Source organism: Rhamphochromis sp. 'chilingali', assembly GCF_963969265.1.
Source record: "Rhamphochromis sp. 'chilingali' genome assembly, chromosome: 8".
Classification (NCBI taxonomy): Eukaryota; Metazoa; Chordata; class Actinopteri; order Cichliformes; family Cichlidae; genus Rhamphochromis; species Rhamphochromis sp. 'chilingali'.
In genome coordinates this window covers 16,800,135-16,826,261 of record NC_137935.1, presented here as the reverse complement: position 1 = coordinate 16,826,261, position 26,127 = coordinate 16,800,135, and the positions used below count along the sequence as shown (strand labels likewise).

The 26,127-nt window shown below is 43.3% G+C and overlaps 2 protein-coding genes across 3 annotated transcripts in view; one reads left to right on the top strand and one right to left on the bottom strand.

Moving 5' to 3' along the window:
* The window catches only part of LOC308401839 (protein CASP-like), a 61,623-nt gene extending 49,392 nt beyond the window's left edge, over positions 1 to 12,231 (bottom strand). Inside the window, exon 1 of one of the 2 annotated variants that reach the window (XM_080890286.1) lies at positions 12,095 to 12,231. In XM_080890286.1, coding sequence (XP_080746412.1) covers positions 12,095 to 12,157 — 63 coding nt within the window. In that variant the 5' untranslated portion in view covers positions 12,158 to 12,231. The remainder of the gene's footprint in view (positions 1 to 12,094) is intronic. The other variant, XM_080890287.1, reaches the window with a different exon arrangement.
* A 3,628-nt stretch (positions 12,232 to 15,859) lies between these two features.
* Positions 15,860 to 22,981, top strand: LOC308400800 (alpha-(1,3)-fucosyltransferase 4-like). The gene has a single exon (XM_080888776.1). It carries the CDS (start codon positions 19,429 to 19,431, stop codon positions 20,587 to 20,589), a length of 1,161 nt encoding a protein of 386 aa, XP_080744902.1. The 5' UTR covers positions 15,860 to 19,428; the 3' UTR covers positions 20,590 to 22,981.
* The last annotated feature ends 3,146 nt before the right edge of the window (positions 22,982 to 26,127 follow it).

The following is a 26,127-nucleotide window of genomic DNA, read 5'->3' as shown; positions in this document are numbered from 1 at the left end:
ATTGGGACTGTAACTGCTAGAAACACTTTGTTTACACCCCGTCTGCAGTCACACATGCCAAGTAGACTGCCACTACTCCTTTAGTCCAAACACCATGTAGGTTAACTGCGCCACATTCGGTGCATGTTTTACACATTAATCTAACGGAGTACCACCCTTGAATTCGAGCCAGGCGTAGAAAGGGACAGACAAAAATACATCCGCTTCTTCTCAGTAATATTAACACCATATTAGTCAGGCTACAGAGGAGGGTACTGTTAAAAAACAAAAACATATTAGCTTTCTTGTGTTCATTACAACGTGAGAAGCCTTTTCCTGCCTCTGTGCTTGGCAACATGACACAGATGTTTAAGAGATGAAGTTTTCTGTCTTGCCAGTGCAGTCACTAATCTTTCCTTTTATCTCCGACATGTCTGAGGCTGTTATGTGGTTATGATAGTAAACAGTAAAGGCGTCTGGAAAGATGTCTTATCTGAAATCTACGAGGCCTACCTTTCAAACTCCCAGCACAGCTTTCCACCCCCTATGCGGCTGACTGTTTTGTATGCCAAACCCACTGTGTGTGGGGGTGGAGTTGCGGGGTGGCAGCTCAGTCAGGAGCGACAGCCACGCTCGCTACAACGACACGGTACATGATCACAGATCACAGGCACGCCCCCTCAAAACACAGCACAACAGCAGCACAGATAAGAGACTTACAATCCTGGCTGCCTGTCTGCCTTTCTACCTTTGACATAGCGGGGTGCACAACTTTAAATGTGCCAGCAGATACTGTGTTCACAAAACCACACAGAGTTTGAAGACGCAAGTTGTATCTACCTGAATCTCTGGTTTTTTTTGTTGATTTTTTTTTTTTTTTTTTTTGGGGGGGGGGTGCTTTTCCTCTCACCCATTGGAGTGAAAGCCACAAAGTTTTCCTCGCTACAAGAGTTTTACTGACAACTGAGGAGCACTTTTTTTTTTTTTTTTTTGGTGTGTGCTTTTGTGAAATGGTGTGCACGTCTCTTGTGTTTACGTGCAGAGCGGCTGTGGGCGGGGGTCAGCCTAACACTCTCCATAGTCTAACAAGACGCTTGTGGTCCCTGAGCGTTTTGCTCCTTTTTTTGAACACAGATCCATATCTACCAACAGCACAGGAGCTGTCAAGACTCACCTCAGCGATGCTGACGCAAGCCTGGATCAAAAACAGCCTTTTTACACCGCAGCTTCGTTTGTATTGATCCATGTTTCTCTGCTGAGAGACTGGTTGTTGTTTTATCTCCCCAACATCCAAGCCTTAACTCTCCTGAAGCTTACTGAGAGCTAGTCATTATTTTGCCTGACCTATCATCTGACAAGGGGATTCAGAAGCCCGGCCTGAGCCTAAATACAAATATAATGAGACTAAGATGGTTTCTGGCATGGAAGAAGTGCAGCTCACTTGGTCTCATTTTGCAGAGTTTGAATTTAGCTGGAGGCCTGTGTCACAAAGGGTGAGTGGTGTGGAGTGTGCAATGGGAGGAGAGGGGTATGGCGATATGCTAGGGTGTAATGCATTGGTGAAAGGGCAAGATTTTTCATCCCTGCGTTTACAGGGTGGAACGGCTAGGATATTGAGATCTGAGATAGGATCAGAGGGTAGTGAGCTGTTTCAGCTACGATAAAGGCCACGCATTACAAACACAGCGCTGATAGAGAGAGAGCGAGAGAACCAGAGAGACATAGAAAGAGAGAGAGGGTGAGAGTATCGCACCTCTCATCCCTGAATTAATGCCTCCACTCTGCCAGGAAGCCATTCTGTGCCAGTGAGAGGAGATTGGGGAGGGGATGAGTGCACAGATACGGACTAAAAAATGGAAACTACGATCATGGAAAGGGGCGATAGGGATTAATCAAGTCTGGAAGAAGAGTGTGGCTCTTCAGGCCCGGTAGCACACACACACACACACGAGCCCGGGGCCCGACAATTTTAGAGTGCCGCCATTACTTTAAATGACTTCAAATGCAGGTACGAGCAACAATTGGCGGATAATCGCGTTTTTTCCTGGCTCGGACCTGGCCATTTGGGAGGGGTGAGTACACACCCAAGCACGGCCGGTGGCACAGGTTGCGCCTAAATTGTTTCATAAAGTTAAGGCAAACAGCCTGTGCTACTTGAATTAAAAACAAGTCTGTTCATTTCCCTGATATTTTTGGCAATTTGATAAATAAAAATGTATTTTAAGCTTGGAAAGATTAAACCCCCACTTAAAATATTTTTATCACAGTCCCAGTGAATTTCTTTTGGTGGAAGGCCCAAACCTCTTCAGTGGAAGCCAGAATGTTTTATATGCAAGGTTAAAAAAAAAAAAACCCTGATAATGACCAAAAAAAAAGAAAAAAAAAAAAAAAAGAAAATCACAGGTGCAAGATAGCAGTGTAACGGTGCAAACGTCCACACCTTTTTAGCTTTCAAAGTCTGTGAGCTCTGACAATGGAGCAGTGTTTAAAGTTCCTCTAATTCAGTTAAGATTTGATCTGTTCTCAATTCGTTAGCCTATTTGATTTGTTGTAATTCACTTTGACTTCCATATAAGGACGAGGAGCAGCTTCGCACTGTTGGCACAGTTACAAGACAGTGAAGAAAAAAAAAGAGAAAAGAGAGAAAGAAAAAAAAAAGGTGTGCATCACTCTCATGTGCCTCTGGTACATTAAATCCCTGCTCTGCGTGATGCCCTTTTTCCACATTTTAATTTAGCCTCGTCTATCTGTTGTATCCAGTAATTTTCTAGACGCCTGATGACACATCAGCGTGAGCTGTGCCACAGCCTATAAACGCAGCATGTTGATTTCTTCGCATAAATTAAAAGCATACATCAAAATGCCTCATTAGTTTAGACATATCTGTATGTCGAGACTCTTTAATGTGTCCAGTCTGTGCTGTCACTACTTTCTAGTGTGGCCTTGCGTCCTGACTGAGTTTGACACCCATGGTCTATACAATCAACATCAACAGAACATGTCCCAGGGCTTAGTCTTACTCAGCCTTTATGAGTAAGAGTTTGCTCTGTTCTGCTTGCATGACTTTTGAGAGGAAAAGGCAGAGGAACACAGTGCGAAAGAGAGAATGAGCATAGCTAATCCTTACAGTAATGACAGAATAATTAGCTTGCGTTAGGCTAAGTAATGGGTTGTAATTATATCATTTATTCTGTGTTGAGAGAATGTGATATAAAGCCTGCACAATGAAGGAAGAGGAATTGAGCTCAGTGGGAAGTAGGATGGAGCATGTGTAAGAGCGCAGGCTCTTTCTATTGATTGATCCAAACATCAAACGAACCACTAGAGTAATGGGGGGAGTGAAGGACAGCTAAAAGCTATTTGGAGCCTTCACTGCATAAAAGACTTGACCTGTTCTACACAGCCTACATATCAAAACCATCAAACAGCAATCAATAGACCAAAGCGGTCAACTCAACAAACCGTCACCCTACTAAAACATCAAACCCCCGGCCCAAGCGTCAGATGATAGGCTACACTCAGCTTATCCATTACCATCAGATAAAGAGGAGATAAAACACAGAGCCTAATCCTTTCATGTGTCGTGACAGCCACAGCAGCCTCCGAGGCATTCCTTCAGTCTGGCTCTCAAATAGTTTTATGGCGGAAGGCAGCCATTCAGTCAGCCAGCCAGGGCTGTTCTGGTCTGTTTGTCTTATTTCACAGTTTACACGCTGTTTTATAGGTAGTTATTATGGTCGCCATGGTGATGCCATACGTTTTTATGGTCTTTTGGTCTGAGGGCAGAGAGTGTAATAAACGAAAAAACACACACACACGCGAAAACAAAGACTCACAAAACACACTCCTGCTGTGGAAAGGTCTCCCGTCCCTCCCTTCCTCCCTCCCTCACTCTTTATCAGTCGCACCAAATGCCTATCTCTCCTACTTTCTGCTTCATGTGAAACATGGATAGGCTAGCGTAGATTTGTCCTCACTCATTCCACATCTGGAGCTGATCAGAGGGCCTCCTGGAAGTTGAGGCCTCTGGGCCTATTAATAACCATACCACTGAACTCAGGGTCAGACAGCAGTCAGCGGATGAGCCTGTGTCTACTAAACACAGTCCCTTCCCCCTTCCTCAAGAGGCAACTCTCACTTTTATTTTTTCCCACCCCCGTTTTTAAAAGCTCAGCAATGTACAGCCAATTTTATGCTTTTTAACTGGGGCACACAGACTCCTCCAACTCGAGCAGGAGCTCACAAATTATACGCAAAGAGCTAAACAACACCTAACGTTTCAAACCTCTCACCTCGGTAATTTAGCTTTAAAACTAAAACAGATACGCGGCAGGAAAACCGCCTGCATAAACTGTGACACCGTTTTCTCTCCTCTTCTCTTTTTCACCCCCATTTTCACACAAGTTCAAGTTCAAGGAGGCTAGACAGATGGTGAAGTCATCATCTGTTAGCTCTAAAGGTTAGGCCAGTCAGACAGCCCAGGTCATACTGGGGTCTTCAGGGTCAGAGTTCATCCAAACCCTGACTCCAGTCAGACAGCTGCTCGGGTCAAAGGTCAGAAAGAGGTTAACGTACCGTCTGAGGACGCTCAATGAATTTAGCAGATACAGGACGTTCTTCGTATACAATTTCCCAAAGCCATGGACCGGCCTTTAACTAGGGTTAAAGTAGCAAGGACCCACTGCATCCACTGATGTCCACTATAAATAAAGTTTTCACTTCATTAACATGACTCAAATTAGAAAGATTTCTTTTGTGGTTCACCTCAACAGCACACAAATTCTCCTGACTTGAACAAAAGTTTTGCCAACCTAAGAAAGAACTAAAAGTAAACCAGTGAACACTGTACCAAATGCAGAAAACCATTTGTTAAGCACAACCCACCCCCATGTAACACACACACACACACATATATACACACGCACCTGTGAATACAGGGTAGTTGAATCATCATAATCGGTGGTAGTTTTCTGCTGAGCCCAGCCAGCAGTCTGTGTTATTTTTAGAGGGCTGACACAGAAGCAGGCCGTCCATTTACTCCGTGAGCTGGCAGCAGGACTATCGCAGCTCTGGTTGCTTTTAAACTACCAAAATGGGAATGAGCTCAACACAAACACGGCAAAGGTGTGGACACTTACTGAAATTAAGTTAGCTCATATTCAGAGCCATTACTTAAACATTAGGAGCCTTATAACATAAAACTGTGCATGGAAAAAACAAGAGAGCCTAAATCCACACACAGCTACTGAGGGACAGGCAATCAATAAAACTCTTTACCTAATCTAACATCTATAACCGGCTCCTTATTAAAACATGCCATTTCTAGCCCTCATATTCTGGGAGAATAAAGGCTAGAAAGTGTACAGAAAAGAAAAACAATAAATTTCTACACCTATTCTTAGATTGATGCAATGAGTCCAGCAACAAAACCCCTGATGGACTGAATAAGAAAGTGAAAAAGGAGACTGTAACGGAAAGTAAATTGGAGTGAGAGCCGAGTCTAAAGGGTGAAGGCTTTTCCCACCTGACTCCACTGATGTATTGAGCCTTAGGGCCGGCTATGGATCTAGCAACTGAAGCCATGATTGACATTGAAAATTACACAGAGTGAGCTATTAGCAGATAGCTGCCCATATCATAATTCAATCCCTTCACCATCAAAGTGCACCAATATCATAATTCAATACTGAGAACCATTAGCCCGCAGCATACCAATATCATAATTCAATCTAGAGGCCATCAGCCCTTGCCAATATCATAATTCAATACTTGGACCATTAGGACACACCAATAGGCCTATTAGAATTCAATACCTATGGTCAATGATCTAACAGGACACTGATACTGGTGTCATGGGTTGACATGGGATAAGGTCTGCATAAGGCTCCTCAGAACCTATTTAGCCGAGACGCCTTGATAACAGTGAGATAAACAGCACTAAAATTAGGTAGGACAAGTGGTTCACCAATAGCTTGGATACAGCAGTCAAGCGAAGGCCACAGAGTAACAGGGTTTTGGCCTTAATCCAAAAGAAAGAAGAAAAAGAAAATCACCAGGGCCGTGACAGGTTTTTAGGTTTTTAAGTGGGGATTTATTTACTCAAGATGAAAGTAGGTTTTTATTTATTAAAACACCAAAAAAAAATAAGAGGAAAATGCAGTCTGTTCTAGATTAAGGCAACATAGACTCTTTGCATTAAATATATGTAAACCAGCCGTGCTTCTGTGTGGAGTCACCCCCCCCCCCAAAAGGCCCACTTTGAGGCAGGAAAAACCCTGGAGTCTCTGCTGCAGAAACTGATTTTGACACACTCGTGTAGAACTACATTAGTCAAACCGTTAAAAAACATGGCCCCCAGTGTGTGACCATCTGCAGTTGGGCTAAATTATCACATTGTGGTACCTTGTGGAAATGAGACTCCATTTCGTTTTCTGGTCTGCTGCCTCTGTTTATGTTTCCATGTTAACATCTTGTTTAAACTCTTCGAAATGCCTCAAATCTCACCCAGACGCTTCTTGCCGGGTCATCAGAAATCTGCTACTTAACAGCCAATCAAACAGCTTCTAAAAGCTCAGATTTCCTCAGCTGCTTTAAGTCAGTTTTTTCACAAAAGCATTATTCACGGGGGGGTGGGTTCTCACCACACATTTCTGAGGTTACCACGCTTAATTGTAATCTTCATTTATTGCATGTGGAGTGGAAAATGACTCTGGAGATTGTAAAGTAAGGCAAAGACTAAAAAACACAATTAATTACTTGAATGATAGAAGATCAGGGAATGGAGGAGATTTAAATAATTTTACAGTAGCGCCCCTAAATGTTGTTTGACAGGTACACATTAAAAATATGAGGTTCAATCTGTAGGTCACATACATGTAAAAACATGGGAGGCATGTAAAACATATGTAAGTACATATAAAAAAGGGGTATGAGTGGACTGCTTTGTTATAAAAGTGGATCTAAGCCTCCAGTCGGCGTTCACCTCTCTCTCTGCATTTTGACTTTCGCAGCAAACTCAAGACAAGACGCATTTCCCTCTCGGGAATGCAGGATTTCTGTTTACTGAAAACCTTAGGCTTAATATTACAAGATGAACACCAGACTCTGCAGGAATACATCAGCCTCTGAGGCGCCGTTTCAAGTGCGCGCTTGATTTTTAAATAAAGTGGGCATCATCCTGGAACAAGTGGAAAGAGCCAGTATATTCCACAGCGAGCCTAAAGAGAAGTGTCCGCTCACAGTAGCCCCTTGCTCTCTCTGCTGGAATACAGAGCAGCGTGATAATGGATGCTTCTGTCATGAGATACGGTGAAACTCTATGATGCTGTAGGTGAGAGAGACTCCAAGTGGGTCTGTAAATAATGCCTGCCACTTGAAAATAGGTCTCTGCAAACTGCCCCCTTATGCTCTTGCTGCTGGTTGTTGGGTGTAAGTTTTTGTATTATGCAGTGGAAAAAAAAGAAAAAGCAGGAAGGCGGACGATTTTTACATGGGCCCACATTTTGATCCTGGATAAAGTTTCTCTAAATATTATCACAGCTTCCAAACTTTACAGTGATACTGTTAAGGGTGCAAGCTACTGATCTGAGCTGGTAAACATATTGCCTACAAAGAGTTATAACAGAGATTTTATTTACTGCTGATGTTTGAAAACACTTTTTAAATATATTGACACCCTTATTTTTGTGATTTATTCGCATGGTTTAAGTAGTTTAGTGTTTGAGCTGAATACACACTGATAAAAACGGAGATTGGTAAAAATGCATTCCCTAATGTTCAGAAATTATACCTCACACACTCATAAACTAACACTATAAAAACCAGGGAGTATATTAAGCCCCAAAGGCATAACTGTTGTAAGAAAAACAAGAAAAAATGTGAGGAAATGTGAACATCTTCATGTCGTATCCACGCCCTGCGTTCAAATCATAGCAGATTTTCCGTTTTACCTCACGTTTTCAACATAATAAATGTTGTCTTGGGTTAAACAAAACTGAACTTTAATGTAATTAAACCGTAGTACCACAATGGAATTACTATAAAGGAGACAATTATTTCATTTGGTTTTTGGTTTTCTGATCGAAAGAGGGGAAAAAATGACAAAGATGAACACAAAAACATGAGGTTATATTTTTATATAGCAGAGACTTTTTCAAAAAGGTAAAAAATCTGTTTGGTGCGCACTTTTGCATAAAGCCTGAATTGAGAGCTGCTGACTCCATCTGTTTGGCTGCCCCTATTTTTAGACTCCTGTTAAGTGCTTTGTATCTTTTGTTCAAACATCAGATGACACTGGTCCAAATTTCATTTACCCTGACAAAGTTAAAATAACAAACAAACAAAAAGAAAAAAAAAGTCAGATTATGCCTCTCATGCAGGAATACATTTAATATTTATAATAAATCGGATGAAGTGAATCTAAACTAGACACTCGTCTCTTCGATTCAGAGGGAGGGTGAAGAAAACCGAGCCCGAGAGTGACGTACGCGTAATCGCTGAGGAGTTGGGGAGTATGGGCCTCTGCTGAGAATTAACCAGTGATAAGGTCCATGAGAAGTTTGAGTTTTATTTCCTCCCCCCTGACTTTTCTGAGAGCTGCACCTTGTTGTCTCCACACGTTTACACTATAACCTCTCAGAAAGTAAGATGACAAAGCTTCCCACCAGAGTAGACGGAGGACAGCCCAAAGACCTGACATGCACTCGTCCTTCTGTCTGACTCATGCTTAGTCGCTCACCACCCACCGACACACAGTGAAACCTCAGTCCCAATGCCAGGTTTTGTCACTGGGCAGAGAAGCGGTTGGCTACAGTAAAAGCATGACGTGATGCCCCCCTTCCTCTATGCTCCCCCAGCCTGTGCAGCAACAGAGGGGTAAAAATATCCCACCAGTGAGTTCAGACAACCAGCTCATAAATTAACACTAAAACTCCTGCAGACAACAGCGAGCCAGTCGCTGAGAGATTTAAACCACTCAGGTTGCCACTGACCATGGCTCTGGGATCAACTTACAAAACCCTTTTCCAAAATTTACCCATTAGGAGGTGGTGAATAAGAACTGGGGTCTATATCAGCTTTCATCCAAGTCACTATTTAGCTGTCCACTAACATAGCGAACTATTTTTCAAAATGGCTCTGGGGGTGCGTTGTTCCAGGAAATGTTATGAGGTGAGATGTAGGCTATTAGGCCTAAATTGGGAATTGTGTATAACAGAATGGTCTGTTCCTAATTTTCCTCGCTTTCACAGAAAATACGCAAACCATAGGTATAAAGGCCCAGCTATTCACTCATATCTTATTAAGGCTCGCCTGTAATGAAGCGCAATCTCTCACCGCTCTCAAGCAGAAACGCAATGTTCCAGCAAACTGCTTGACTGGGTCAAAAAAAAGGAAGAAAAAAAAAGGAAAAGGAAAAAACAACAGGAGAGAAGAGTGATGATCCCCTCTAAAGAAACTCAACTCTGTAATGGACGGACAGGGATTACAGACGTTAAAGCCTTCTCCATCTGTAATTCACTGTCACCCTGCCATCATCTCTGAATCACTGATCCACTTTGCAAGTGTGCAAGACCTTGCTAAAAGCATCACTGTTGCACCCATTTGTGTTCATAGTGGTGGTAGTGGTGGTGGTGCTGGGGGGGGGGGAAGAGAGAGAGAGAGAGAGAGAGAGAGAGAGAGAGAGAGAGAGAGAGAGAGAGAGAGAGAGAGAGAGAGAGAGAGAGAGAGAAAGGCATGCAGAGAAGACAAGTTAACAGCTCGCTGTGCTGTTTCAAAGCACTCTCTGTCCTGTAACAACCACCTAGCTAGTTTCTCACACAGGGAATGGGACACACTGATCAAATAGGATTTTAATGAACATCAGCAGTCGGAGCCTGAGGAATACACGCTATGATGGCTTAAAGCTACTGACATCTAGCTTGAGTTGGATTTTCATCATCAAAAGAAACAAGAAAAGAAAACATTCCTTTGCTGGTGCTTCTCGCACAGACGAATCAGGCTGCGAGTCTAAGTACGGCGCGAACTGCCCGTCGATTACAAGGAGAGGGAAGCAAATTCGAAAGCAAGTGGCTGACAGAGCCGTGTGTAGACCACGATCATATCATGCTAACCCCCACATTATCCTCCCAAAAAGAAGAAATAAAATGGATAAGAAAAAGGTCCTTATCTGAAGGCTTTCCTCTAGGAGCCTCTCAGTGGGAGGGAGAGTAAATAAGATGTCATCAATAATAGACAGTGAATGTTCTGCTCTCTCTCTCTCTCTCTCTCTCTCTCTCTCTCTCTCTCTCACACACACACACACACACACCAGCTCCGACTGATTCCTATCCTGCAGACAGGCCTGCCAACCGCCAGCCTTTTTGCACACGCTCAGATTCACTGTCCTGACTAATCGCTTGTGATAGGGGCCTTTGCCATAATTACCCAGGGCCTTATCACAAACTTATGCGATGCATTTTTCATGTCCTGGCTGCTGGCAGTGCCTTCACTGTCCGTGCTGGCAGTCAATCTACGAAAAAAAGACTGATCTCAGACAAATTCACACACACACACACACACACGCGCGTACACACACCAGTTCAGAGTGGGCAGAATAGGTGAAAGCAGGGTGAAGGGCCAGAGGAGAAAGAGAGAGAGAGGAGAGAGGGAAAAAAATATAAAAGGAAGGGAGGGGGAGGGAGGAGAAGGAGCGAAAGATTGGAAGGGAGCAGGAAGGGGGTGGGAGATAGATAGTGAGGAAAGACAAGAGAAAGCAGTCTCAATTTTTTTTTTTTTTTTTACATAATGCATGAACAAGGGGGCATGAGTAGGAGGACTGAACAGGATCAAATAAATAGGAGAAGTGAAGCCTTGATGATGTGGCGTAAGTGCAACACAAAGCCCCGCTGGGAAGACTTGTTCACTGTCCTTTTGTCTACCCAGTCATAGGGGCATCATGACCTAAATAAAAGTTTAAACCCCAAAGCCCATGCGGTTTGCAAAATAAATGTATGAACAATTGGGCCAAGCCTACATAATGCAATCTTTATGTTAATGACGACAGCAACTGGGGCTACTAATATTCATAAAACTGTGATTTAAAATGCAGCAATGCATGTAAAATGCCACGGGAAAACACAACAGTGCCATTGTCTACACGTCTTGTGATAGGTCAAACACGCTCTAATATACACAGGCTATATTCACGCAATGAATAAGGCCCAATATTTTCCTCGTACCCCCCCCCTTCTTTCTTTCCCTTCCTGTGCCACGGATCTATCTCCTCCGTGCACGCCGAGATTAGCGAACGTGCGCGCGCGAGCGTGCGAGGCTGGGACATTTCTGGGAGTTGATCATAATCACAAGGTCATGATCTATCACATTTCCAACGTTCGTGTTTTTAATTGCGTCGCGTCAACAAACACTGTCCCGTCCTGTCCACTTCCCACAGACGTGGCAACGTCTGTGAAAACCTCACTGTGTGTGCAGGGGAAACCGAGAAAAAAAAAGACGGCCGAGTTCATCAAGCATAATCTCTGACACGACTTTAATATAAACTGTTTCACAGCCGTTAGCCGATAAGGTTGCTAATGTTCCCGTCCGCTTTCAACTAAACTTACAGATGTGACAGTTAAAAGCAGAGGGAGGAAAACACAACTAAAAACACTGTTGTGTGTCTGTGCTGCCCGTCTCAACGGTTGGTGTCACCACAGCGCCACCGTATAATAAGTCGCACTTATTTTTTCCCCCTCCGAAATTATCCAACCTTACAACGGCTAAAGCGTCGGGCTAACTACGGCTACTGGCTCCGGTAAAAGTTGAAGAACACGCAATAAAGATAGCCAGCCGTGAGCTTTCCGCTAAAGCGCCGCCGTTTGGCTTTTATTTCGGCGCATCCCCGCGGCGTCGCCCCGGCTTGCCCAGTTGCAGTGTCCGATCGATGTTGAATTGAACAAAGAGGATCAATTTCTGATCAGCAAGAGAGCCACTTTCATCAATGTGAGGAAGAGGTCTTGAATTCTCTTCCGAAACACCTCCGAGGCGGTCGCGGAAAAAGACCAGAAACCCGGCCGCCGAAAGAGGCGAGGGGGCCGAAACGAAAAGAAGCGGAGGCGATTTAAACAGAGGCTGAACTGACCTGTAGTTGTTGTAAGTCAAAGCGCTTCCAATATTGAAACATCGATCCTGCATTGGCCGCCATCTTGAGACATATTGAGACAGGAATGAGATGCTGATAGAGAGCGCGGGGGTTGGAGTTCAGTGGAGAGGACCGGGCGGCCGGAACACCCGGAACGGATCACATCCGCTACCCGCCCCTGCAGCAGCTGGCTCACGGAGCGGAGTCACCTTCCAGGAGTGTCACCTTAATAACGCCATTATAATTGCTTAAATAGCATTTTATCAACATTCAGATATTACAGGTAAACAAGCGAATCGGCATTAAATTACTCCCAATTTTATCGCGCTGAAATAGGCGAAGTTGTTCAGCGCCAGATGAGCCCGTGGTTCGTGCTGTAGCTTGTTTTTAATCAGTGTGCGTGTGTGTGTGTGTGTGAGTGTTACGGAGAGCAAAGATCATACAAAAATAATGCCAGGAGGCTACTTGGAAGCCATATCTAAGATAAATAAATATATATATCCCACCGGGGGAAGCAGCCAGGACCAGTGTTGTTCCTACTGACTTTACTGTGCTGGAAGATCATTTCAAACCACAGTTAAATCATTTTTATTTTCTTTTTTTACACCTACAGTCAGTGTGCCAGCAAATTCAGCCAGCATTAGAAAAAAAATCAACGTCCTTTCAGTAGTAGTTTATGCATTTTTTTTTACATCAAAAAAATAAAACTTTTATTATTCAAGTAGCACACAACTTGTGTTTCGCAGTACTAGAAAAGTTAACATGTGCCAAAGTCAGCTGCAAAAATATGGCTCACCGTGAATTTAAGCATAATTTAATTCATTAGGGCTACTAAACATAGAATAGAGTGGGTGGGGGCGGGGGGGGGGGGGTAACTCTAAATATATGGCCACAATTATCTCAGTTAAATGATCTGTTGCAAATGTTTTGTTTTTGTTATGAAAAGATTGGATCTAGTGTACAAATAGTAAAGAACTGGTAAAAAGATGAAGTGACCTCCAGCTTTTGAGCAGGTTATTTCTTTTAGTTTAGTTTTCTCAGTTTGCAATAATTTGATTAAGGACATGAGCCTTAAGTTTAAGGAATTCTTCAGCGGCACAGATATTAATCAGATTAGTTAATCAAATAAGCTTGTTGTGCTGTTAATCCAGTGAAGTCAGCGCTGCAGCATTCAGCCCAGTGGTCACAGTGTCACTGTGCATGTATATCGTTTGTTGATGCGACCTTGAGCAATGCACTGAACCCAGGCTGCTCCTGAGGCGTCACTCCTGCTGACCATGTCCTCTGACCCTCTCGGTGTGTGGACGTGTCTCAGAGGGATATGCAAAGAATTTCTAATTACCCTGTATGTATGGGGTGCCCTAAATTCCTGTGTCAAAATGCACCGCCTCGTTCACCTTAAAACGCATCACGCCTCGGCTTCGGGTACACCAAACTAGAGCCGAGCTGCTCAGGTTTATCAGGGTGACACATCTGCTCTGCACATTGTTTTCATTTTTAGCACTTTGTGGCTTCCCAAATTTGACTTGTTGAGTGTGTTTTGAGGCCTGGCAGTGTGGAAAATCCACGCCTGCATTCACACTTTGGAGGGTTTTGTTGTTTTTTGTTTTTTTCCTTGAACGCTTGGAGCATTTAACAAAAATATTTCATAGCTTTACCCCCCCACCACCCCCACCCTCAATCATTTTCATTTCTTTACAGCCATTGCACTCTAATTGCTTTGACTAAAAATAACATGAGAATTTGCCATAGATAATAACGCCTCTTTCACTGCATTTTTGTGAATACAAAGGTGGGCATTTTTGTGCTTTGAATTCGCTCAACTTTCAGGCCATTAGTTGATTTGATTTGAAGCTGTTTGTGTCTCCCTCCTCCCAAGAGTATGAATGGTGCTCAGTGCTCAGCTGATATGTAGCCTTAATAGCTTTGCCTTATTTTATACTTCATTTATAGACATAATACAGTGAATTAAAGGCTGGCTTCAGTTTGCTAATCACACCCAGTCACATGCTTTTAATAAAAAATGGACCGAATTGCAGTTAGGAATCAGTCACACGAAGAAATGGATACATCTGCTTTAATTTAATCACTGGGACATAATAGAAGTGTGATTCACATTAAATTGCTCACTAGTCATTTTTAAATACTATTAGCAATTGATCTACAAAAGGAAACAATGAATGCTGTTTAGATGTGCTTATTTTTAAGATAAAACTGCATATGAACGGATAAATCCTGTGTTTAATCCTCTCATTCCTTTCCCTTTGTTAATCAGTGTCTCCTTGTTCTGGCCTCCCTGACTTATGATGCTACCTATCATTAAGCCAAACCAGAAATACAGGTCTGAGATAATCCGTACCAGCTTAGTTGCTTTGCAATGTGTCCATTATGCTGTATTTGTATAGTTATCTCTTCCCATCTCACAAAGAAAACACTGAAAGGAATATGATGCGTGGCTTTCACGCGGCTGGCATTAGTATGAGGAGTAAAACAGAAAGGAAAAGTTACGTGTGCTGATCGATAAAAAACATGGGACATGTACATGCAAGGGACAAATTAAAGCAATAATAACCAAACTTAGTAAGGTGCTGGGTCACAATGTTTCCGAGTCTCTGGGAATCAACTGGAGGGATGAACACCATTCATCCAAAACGGATTCCCTCATTTGGTGTTTTGATGATAGTGGTGGTGGGGAGAGCCGTTTAACACACCAGTGCAAAAGCTCCTGCAGGTGTTCCACCGGGTTGAGATCTGGTGACTGCGAAGGTCACACATTGAATTATTCACATCATTTTCACAATCATCAACCGGTTTTGTGACAAACAACCAGAGTGAGTTTTTATTGATTCGCACTGACCTTTCGTCTAACAGCGAAAAACGATCCAAATTGTGCAAGAAAAATTCCCCCAAAAGTACAAAAGAGCCACTGCTGGTGTACATGAGTCAATTTATACTTGGTTAATGTTGTGAGGAGTTTAACCCAGATTCATGTTTTACTCTAACCAACCTGTAAAATATAGATAAATATAATAACAATAATAAGTCAAATCTAAAAAAGGACACTCCTGAGTGAAAGTCTTCTGTTTTGACCCAAACACCTAGCTTGACCTCCCCCCTTTGTGGACTGCTTTACACTTTATAGTTTCTCACCTGACTTCTAAAGCCTTGAGTGGCAGAAAGCAAACTTCTCCCCTTCATACAACATCTGTCTTTAAGATTGCTCTTCTGTAATGTTTGAAGGAGCGTCACGGTCATCAGTTGTGTACCATCCACCATGATTTCCAGTGGATCTAAATGCAGATGTCCTTTAAGTCAATGAAGCAAATAACAGTTGAGCGTTGTGACTGAAGCTTCTGCCCCTTCTTTCAAAGGGATCTTTTCCTCCTTCCATTGTGGTAGAAAATGAGAATCCACTGGGCCTGCTCAGCATTTATCTACATGCCACGGAGCATGAGTGGATGTTAATTGCTTAATTGTACCATGCAGTGCACCTGTGTGGAAACATCTGCACTGGCTGTGTCTCTCCACTCATTTATTCAGGGTTTTTCTTTTAGATAGCCTCATTTATTATTGCAGATGTTTTGCTTTGCACGGGATGACTAAATTAGTCAGATATTGTGATTGGAGTGCCTTTGTTTATCCGTGATGCAGTCCATGTTCAGTACAAGAAAAAAGAAACACTGTGGCAGACATGAGGCAAAAAAATAAATCACTCAAAACTCTGGAACAGTGAAATATTTTTAAAATCTTCCTTTCAAAATCAGTCATTACAAATAAGGGACAGTTGTATAAATAGGATAGACCATAAAATAATTAACAATAACCCATGACTAGACTCTTATCTACGCACATAAAAAGCGTTTTCTTATCAGCGAGACCATTAAATGTTGCTGTGGCTAATGGTCACTTATCCAAACAGAACAGAGGTCTTACACTTTTTATTTACATGAATTGTTCCAAGTGTTGATGCCAAATTGTTGTCAAGGTGTAATGTGCTAATGTAATTTAGCTTTAAAAGAAAAAAAAAGATCTTTCTAAAAAAAAGATCTTTCGCACAAGTCTACAAGCCGTGAACATTACCAGTCAGTTGATTTTGTGCTGCGCTCTTCTCAAACTCTGCATTTCAACACACAGCATCTCCATGAGGATTTGACTGAAGCTTCACTTGGCTCTGGATTACTTTGAAGCAGCAGGGGGTGCACAGTGTAAGTCGGAACAAGTAACAGTCAGAGTTATCAAACTGCCTACAAATGATCGTGTTCCTGCTACAGAGGTTCATGCATGTTTGCCATGAATGACACGAGTTCGGTGGGGTTTTTTTTCTCCTTTTCTAACTTGCCTTTTTATTACTCTGTGGTTAAAATTAGAGGGGAGGAAAAACAGCTCAAATTGCTCATGACACGAACAACAGGAGGAACATGTTGTGATTTGGAAATTTAACGTCTAAAAAGCCTCATCAGTACTTCTGGTTAAAGTTTAAATGTATAGAAATAGGCACAGATTCTGTGTCGCTGCCATTATACAACTAGAGCCAGAGCCACGGGCTAAAAGCAGCCTTTCTGTCCTTTAGCTTTCCCACTTTTCTCTGTTTATGTCCCTTTTCCTCCTGCTCATTGACTCTGCCTGTAAGGTGCTTTTAGCGGGCCTTGTGTGGCCGGGTTAGAGATGGATGTGTGGCCCTTGGGAGCCGCAGGCAGAGTGCAACACTGATCATGTCAGACAGGCTGGGGAGGCTGCATAAGATCATCATCACCCAGCAGTGGAGTGAATCGCCGCAGTGGCACTTTCACACAACCTCTGACCTCCGGTGCAACCTCTGAGGTCATGATCAAGGTCAGGGGTCAGCGAGGGCCTCAGCGATCGTGGCGTCCGCAGGCCCCGCCTGGCTCTTCTTCTCCTTGTTTGTGTTCTCTCCTTCATTTTTCTCCTCTCACTTTTCTCTTCCCCTCATCTTCTATCTGTTTCTTTATCGCTCACGCTCTCTGTTCGCCCCGGCGGGACCAATTGAGACATCCAATCCCCTGGGAGTGTGAAAAGGAGAGCAAGAGAAAATCAATAGGGAAGATGAGTGAAGACCTGGAGGTCCCATCAAAAACTGAATGCTTCTCAGTGTGCTGGCATGATTCACACATCCACAAAAACACATACAGATACACAGCGGTATTGCTTTTGAGAGACAGGAAGGCAGCAGTAAACAGCAGTCTGGAAATCGTAGCAAACAACTGGATGGGTCTGCAAAACATCCAGTTTGATGGCTTCCCAGGTCAAAACAGAGTGACATGAAGAGCTCTTCTGTCTGTTTTGTGTGTGTGTGTTTTTCTGTCCTTTTATCTAGATTGCATACATGTGCCCACAAGTCTGTTGTTGGAGAGATGTTTGAACCAAGAAAGACGCAATATCGATCTCTCCAGAGAGATTCAAGGTCTGCAACAACAAGTGAAAGAGCACGATGTCACATAAGTTCTCTTCCAGCAGGCGAGACGACACAAACATAAATGCCAGGCTTTGTGTGTATCGTCGTGGCTGTAATCTGAGCTGTGCAAAATGTCACCATATCACCAATCAGCTCGACTTTAATTATAGTACATTTACAGACACATTTGCATGGCTTTGTGCTGCATAAAAGGCTTAAAATAAATAAAACTGAACCAATAAAAGGAAAAAGCAAACTCATCCCTATGTGTCATTTCCTGCACTCAAGAGCCTCTGCTATTTTGGAGAAGAAGCACACATGTTTATGTTAAACCTCACTACTTGTCTACATAACTTATGTCTGGGTAGATTTCTTCCCAACACAAGATAACCCCAGGCAGGACATTAAATGATTGGCTGAAAATAGAACTGTTCAGATGAAAGGGAGAATAAATAATGCACAGAGAATACAAAACCTCTTATGGGGATAACTAGTCGTGCATGCACATGCACACATTTCTTCCATGGTGAAGAAAAGTGAATGGATGTAACAGGAAGGAGGAGGACCCAGCGGAGACACACATGCTTCTTGCTTCATCTCCTCCCACTCCTCGTCTGCCATTTTTTTCCGCTCACATTCAGACTTCATGACATACTCTGTGTCTGTGGGGAGGAATAACATCGTCCCAGTCACGGCGTGTTTTTCCTGCCCACCAGAGCTCAGACACAACACACAGTGCACGGTTTCCATCCCTGCTGCCTCATCATTTTTTATGAGTTTTGATCAGAATGGATTCATATGATGACAACAGCCTGGACAGTTGATCCCTTTACAGGGAAAGTAATACGCCATTGTGTTAACAACTTTTTTTAAAAAATTTGAAATCACCAAATGAAAACAGTGAGTCACGTCGTAGTTAGAGGGTGTTGCAATGTTGGGTTATATCTAATAAATAAAACATTCAAGACAAACCTTTTCAAAGCACCGCTGCTGCATGACTAATTTGCAGCTGGGATGTTTATTCATTGGCGAAATTAGACATGCACGTTTTGAGGAAGATCCTTAATGTCACTACACACACAGCAAACGGCACAGGACGGCGCACGGGCAAGCTTTGCGCTTGTGTAGGGAGACACCAAGTGGTCAGTGACAAGTGTAGCGTCTCACAAGAGGCCGTGTCAAGTTTTCAGGGGCCAAAGAACTGCTGCTGACAAGAGCTCCCGTCTGTCATCCTTTAAAATGCGAGGGATTGTTTACACGACTTAATAATCATAAACAGTAGTTCAGGGGTTAGAGCCATGCAATAGTGTTCAGTGTTACACTTTCTGCACGCTCGATTTAAACCTCAGTCTTACCTTGTTTGGATTATACTCGCAAACTGACTCACGAGCCGATTTCTAAAGGGCCTTCTAATTAAAAAACATTTGCTTGTTTTATGAGCGGATCGCCGCGCCCTGGGTCAAGATGTTTACGCTAAAAGTGCCCGAACAGTCCTCCGACAGTCAACAGGCCTCACAAAGGCCCCATTCAGCTGTAACTGGAACCTACGCTGCCACGTCAAGTATATCCTACAGCACAGGGACAAACTTTTGCTTTTACTTTACATGAGCCATGACGGTAGTTTGAAGTTTCTCGACCAGTCGGACAGGTGAGACAACAATGAGGCAACAATAGAAGGAGTATTTTGGAGCTGTGGGACGCCATTAGCTTTATTGGCTTAACTGTACCTTGCTCTCTTTATCGCACCTGAAACTACAATGACTTTAAAAGTAGAGCACACTGGGTGTGACTGCACGACTGTAATGGACTCCGGTGTTTAACCTACTTTCCCCGAAAAGCCTCAAATGGCTGTGCGGATGTCTCAAAGACGCAAACTGATATTACAGCAGTTTTGGAGGAATCCGCAGGGTGAAGGGCGTCGATGGGAATTGGGGATCTCTGGAGACCAGAGGGCCGCCCCTCAATTGCAGCTCACGGAGCAGACAGGCGCTCAGGGTTATTCCGGCGGAAAAACCGCTGCGTGTGTGTTCTCACAGGGGTCTGCTCCTCTGTGTGCGTGGCCACCGTGGTTTTCCTGTTACTCGTGGGAGTCTGCCTGCTCTACCTGCCGGATGCATTAGCGCCTGACCCGCTGGTTTCTCTCAGCCCGGTGACGCTGCTGATTTGGACGCATCCATTCGGTCAGTATCGAGAACTTCCGGACTGCCTCGAGCTGTTTCAGATAGACGGCTGCACGCTCACGGACGACGAGCTCAGGTACCCACAGGCTGACGCCGTGATAATTCACCACCGGGAGATTGCCACTGGCTACGCCGATCTCCCACCAGAACCGCGGCCACCTGCGCAAAAGTGGATATGGATGAACTTCGAGTCTCCCACGCACACGCGTGGACTCTGGCGTTTAGGGGGTGTTTTTAACCTCACGATGAGCTACCGGACAGACTCGGACATTTTCCTCCCCTATGGGTATCTGGTCCCCCTCGCGCGCACAGAGAGGGCTCTCCAGAAGAGCTTTGCGCTGCCGCTTCGCGGATCTTACAGCTCCAAACTCCTGCGGTCACGCTTCGTGGCCTGGGTCATCAGCAACTGGTCGGAGTCCCAGGCGCGCGTGACCTTCTACTACCAGCTGCGCCAATACATCCAGATCGACGTGTTCGGGCGCGCGGGCTCGCCGTTACCGACAGGCAGCGTGGTGCCGCTCGCCAAGCGGTACCTGTTCTACATGGCGCTGGAGAACTCCCAGCACACCGACTACATCACGGAGAAGCTGTGGAACGCCGTGCTGGCCGGTGCAGTCCCCGTGGTGCTGGGTCCGTCCAGGCAGAACTATGAGCGTTTCCTGCCCCCCGAGGCCTTCATCCACGTGGACGACTTCCCCTCAGTGGAAGAGCTGGCCCAATACCTGCTGATGCTGAGGCGGAGCCCAGCTCAGATGAGACGGCACCTGGACTGGAGGAGGGGCTACGGCGTACGCCAGCCGACCTTCTTCAACGAGCACTTCTGCACGGCCTGCAGGGCGGTCAGGAAGACCAGAGGCAGGACTAATGTAGTCACAGACCTGACACGTTGGTTCCACTCGTGAAAACATGCATCAGACCTCAGCACCTGTTTGAAATGACGGCAAAGCCGAGAGATAAGACCATGAGAGGGGAAAGATTTACTAACCACATGCTGCTTCCAGAGTTTACAAATCAAATCTTTTTATCATCAGTGAAAGAGTATATTTAATTAAGGTGATTTATTAAATAGTGTAATAACTTAAATACATTTATGATCATTGATCTTATCTGAGTGAATTCTTCTAGAAGTTATTTTTTATCTTAATTAATTAATTTATTTTAACTGACTCCCATCTAGCCAGTAAGAGTCCTTCTGATAAAACAGTTGGAGTAGAGTTAACCTTCTGCACCAGGGCTTAACAACACAACATCTGTAATTTAGACCAGCGGTGTCAAACATAGGGCCTGGGGGCCAGAATCGGCCTGCAAAGACTCCAATACGCTCATCTGGACACCTTTAGAAAATCTGAAGGAGTGCATAGTATTTGAACTTATAATTGTATTTTCATAAGTTTTACAGCTTTTCCAATTGATAAGGTGCTTTTTAAAAAAAATGTGAATTCATAAAAATGTTATATTTTGTAATTACAGGAGAGTCAGTGCAATAAACAACCAGAACTTTTTATGTAATGTAGTTTCACTGTTCTGGCTCACTTAAGATTAAATCGGGTTGTATGTGGCCCACAGTGTAAAATTAATTTGACTTGGCTGCTTGGCAAAATTAAAGTGTGTGACAAAGAAGAAAGACCACAGTCTTCAGATAATATTATTTTATTTTTATTTTTTTAAAGTGACCAAATGTTCATGTGTGACTGTGACTATATATTAAAAATATCTGAGTGCCTGCTAATTTTGTTCAGGTTTCACACCTCTGTGAAGCAGCTTTTACCTGATAGTGAGATGGGAAAAGAAAACATGAGGAAAAACAAACAAATATGCTAGTGCAGGAAATAAGCTTTCCGAGAAAGGGCACACATGTTTACCTGCAACTTCCTCAAGGTGACTCAGAAAGAATGCCACATGTCCCCACCACAGCCTGCTCTTTGTGTCTGCACATCACTAATCACTTTATTGCAGCGCTGTTCCTGCTCTGAGTCATTTTTAAAGGTGTCATTAGACCCCAAACCTAATACTGTTCAAACCTGAGGCGCTGGGGTTTTGCATTTTTCATTTAAGATTGCATAATAAGCACACGCGCACGCTCGTTTTGCTGATATTTTTACTATCTGTTATATATTGTTGTGGCTTCGGCTGTGGCAGTAATGCAGAAAACGAGAAAAAAAACAAGGGAGGAGGTGAACACATGTGCATCAGCAGTCACTTGATAGGACTGCTGATGATGTGATGCAGATCATTTAAATTTACACCTCTGCATTGGGGCCGTGGCACAGAATTAACACTTCCCACTGTCAAATGAGACATTTCCTACAGGCGTCAAATAATGTTGTTCCCCATAATGAGCTGATGCCTCAACAGCTGGTGAAACCACTCACGTCTATCAGCAATAATGGTTTCAGATGGCCAGAACAGCCAGAGCCCTTATCCCTGTCTTAATCCCATTCATGCGAGCATATCTGGTTACTGTTAGTACTGGTTACCATCTTTGCTTTCAAATATAGATCCATTAATCTATACCTCTCCACTGTGGACAGAACAGGTGCTAGACAGCTGACATATGGACACACAGAAAGCAGACTTCTCTTAATGTGCATTAAAAAGCGCATCTGATCACTGAGAAGACTACAAAAGGAGCTACACAGCGGTAACACCCTGAACAGGATATCTGACATGCTTATTATACATATTTCCCTGCAAACACTGTGATGCTTAGCAACTTTTATTTATGTGTCTCATGCTCGTTTAATTAAAATTTGTGATTGTGTTTACACAGTAATCAATATGACTGTCACGATGCTTCTTGTTAAGCATTAAATCTTACAAATTAAGAAAAAAATATATGCAGAAATACAATCAACTGCATGATCGTTTATAAACGATCTCCAATCTCTGTGATGTTTATGCTGACTGACACAGGTTGCCACCCAAGCTGTTTTCACTTAACCGAACCACAGCAGATCTGGTATCTCAGTGGGCATGTGTTACAGGCACCAACAAGAGGCTTAAAAAGAAGGAGACTTGAGTTCTGAGTAGAAACAGATCCAGGAGTTCAATGAGGTTAGAGTACAGATGCCAGTGTGTGTGTGTTTGTTTGTTTGTTTGTGCGTGTGTGTGTGCACGCTAATAGGGCTCACTCCCTTTTGCTCTGTGAAGCTGAACTGCCTCTTCTGGCAGTTTGCATCCTCTGCTAGCAGGCTTTCACAAATATGGACCAGAGCTTAGTCAATATCATACATAAGAGATGCCAAAGAGCTTCTTCTTTGGCTCTATTTTTAAACAATTTCTTGAAATGCAGACGATAGATGAAAATGTGAGTTTAAGTAAAAAAAAAAAAAAGTCTGTTATTAACTGTTGATCAGCTTGAATTAAAATAAAAACATCAAATTTTATCACCTCTTTTTAAAAATCTATTTGTGTTTTCAAAATGTGTTTATATTTGCATTTAGATGTTCTATATTTGTGAACCATATGTCCACAAAGTGAATACAAACCAAAGAATTTATTTCTTCCACATATAATAATAACTTAAAGCTAGTCAGATATTAATATTTTAAGTCATAGTCATTCATATTTAAAGATCACAGACTAGGTTGATTTTAAAAGTATCCTTAATGTTTTTTATGGGTTAAAAAATAGTTACCTGAATGCACTCACAGAAAGGATTCTGGTGTGTGCTGCAAAGTCCAGATTTGTTAGCATCAAAACATTACGTTTTAGCAGGGTGACACAAAAAGTATCATCTCAAGGTGAGTCAGTGCAGTGTGCATGGACGTCTTTGAAATGAACAGTCCCTGCTTGCAGCGTTACCTGTGTTTTGTCAGAAACTGACCCCGAGCAGATGATTCTCAGTGCCTTCGAGGTCTTTGACCCAGAAGGAGCAGTAGTTCCTCAGGATGGGCGGAAAAGAGCGACTGTGAGATATTATTCACAGTTTTTACAGCAGAGACTCGGTGACCCTTCACAGGAATTCATCACACAGATAACAACGAATTAGACCAATAAAGGAGGCGTTTCATGATGATGCAAAGCTCAGCCGAATGTAAAGTCAGAGAGATTGAAACAGTGATTCTTGTTCCTCGTTGCTCCCCTGCAGCACGAAATAACACCTCATGTCACGGGCTGACAAGTTTACAGAGGATGAGGTGAGTCGTTGCTTGGCAACAAGGTGAAATATCGGATGTATCAATATGAGATACAAGTGGTCGAGATACTTTTGAACAACTATAAAGTGAGCCTTGATGAATACTCGGAATAAAAGGCAATTTGATTATTTAAAGCCCTTAAATACCCGCTGCAGCTTATTACAAAGATCCTTCACGGCTCCTTCTTCAGTAACAGTGCCATTCATAACCTACATGGCCCCTGGTTAGAGACACAGTAATCTCATTTGTGCAGCAACAGATGTTTCTCTTAAAAACATCCGTTGACTGGGGAGTGAAAACTATGCCTCTCATTCTCTCGGGAGGGTTCAAAGAGACCAGTATAATCACTATGAAATTTGTCACATTTGTACTGGTTTAAAGAGATATGCAGACTTACTGCAGACTCGCTATGTTGTAAAACAGCAAAAGCTCTCCTTCTCTGTCCCTCTCACACAGCCTGCACATATTTTATAAGGAAGCTTTCATGTTCTGTTTATCAAAACACCGCGAAGGGGGGAGGTAAGGGGGCCAAGAAAATGCATATGAAACAACAAAACCCCTCGACAAATAAACAGCACAGTGTTCCCATGGCAGCGCGTTGCATTAATCTGAAGGCTGGTTTCCCATGGCTGTGTCTCACTGCCCCATAGACCTCCACTCTGTCTCACTGATGGCTCCTGTGATTGCAATCATCCATCTTACTGTCAAAAGCAAAAAAAAAAAAAAGAAGGGCAAGAAAGGGGAAATCGCACACACCATCTCGCTCTCGCTCCCTTGTGTCCAGCAAACAAGGCACCCCAATGTGAGCAGAGCCGACACATGGACCACAGGCCCTCTGCATTGTGTGTGTGCCCGGGCTTGTATGATTAACAGCGAGAACATGTGTGGGTGTGCATCTTTGGTTGTCTGTGCCTGCACTATACTGCATGATCAGTCACTGGGGTGTACACGGGGGGGAAGCGGTGGACATGTCTGATCTTGCAGCTGATCAAAAGCACCAGAGACTTGTTCCCTTGTGGTCGTGCGAGCGGGCCCTCATATCAACACGTCTCTGTTCAGTAGACAGGAAAAACAAGAGGAGAGAGACAGACAGACAGAGGAGGAGGAGGAGGGGTACTTGAAGAGAGAGACAGAAACAGGCAGGCATAGCAAAGATGAAAGGATGCATAAAGAGGCCAGAGTGGAGTATGACAATGATACATAACCGCACTTATCTCTCTGTTCTGATGAGCTAATTGAAAGGCAAAAGTCAGCTCTGTTTGTGTCTGTAGATTTAACAGCGTGCGTGATCCTTCGATGCAAACCTGACAGCAACTGTCTGTAAAACGCTAAATGTGGAGAAAGAAGAAAACTCTGATGTCTATAAACTTCCCCTCGGGATGCGGCTGGTTACCTTAACTACAAGACCTTGTGTTGTGTGATCACCCACAGAGAAGACAAAGAGCAGGAGCGAGAGGAAGAAGGGGGGGAAAAGGAGGACAAAGGGAGGAGGAAGATGAGGAGGTGGAGCTTCTGTGAAGCTTCTGCTTGTAAATTGTCTGGCCACGCTGTGAAGTTGTGGTGTGAGAATGTAATTATGTGCAATAAAGTGGTGATCCTATGAAATGAATCCCTTTGTTGTTTGCAACTTTAATCTCACTCCAGTATAACCAACGCAGAGACGTTTCTGCTGAGCCCAGCGTTTTGCAAACGGAACAACAAAGCCCACCTGAACATGATTTAGTGTAAAAGATAAAGAGACGTGCACAAACACACCAGAACAGATGTATTTAAAAGGTAGACTCAACACTCTAAAACATATGATTACTTATGACACCGAAGACAAACAGATCGGCCTATTGTCGTGATTAACGACTAGATCAAAACTTGGATCTTGTCGTAAACTCGCTTCCTTGCCAAAAGTCGTAGAATGAGATAAAACACATTCTCATGTCTGAACAATAATAGACTGTATATAAAGATGGACACAAGATAGTAGGTTTGATTGGTTTGTGAAGTCCCATTTTAAGGCCTTGACTCAAAGTTTGTATTAGTTGCCTGGTTGGCTAATGCTAGCAAGCTTGTTTAGCTAGGTTTACTGCAATGATGCATCACATGACACAGGTCCCTGCTAATTAATGTCAATTAGTAATGCACAGATTCTTATAAAAAGTACAAGTTTATTCACAAAAACTGGATCACAAATTTGTTGGATACTCTGTACTTAATAATGTGAAATAATGTTTGGATTAAAAATCCTACAGAAAAGATCAACACCACAAGCACAGCTCAGAGGTCCAATTCTACAAGTAGTTGGGACCA

What these genes read in the sequence shown, in the direction of transcription:
- LOC308400800 (XM_080888776.1), top strand. Translation starts at nt 19,429, where the DNA reads ATGGGAATTGGGGATCTCTGGAGACCAGAGGGCCGCCCCTCAATTGCA.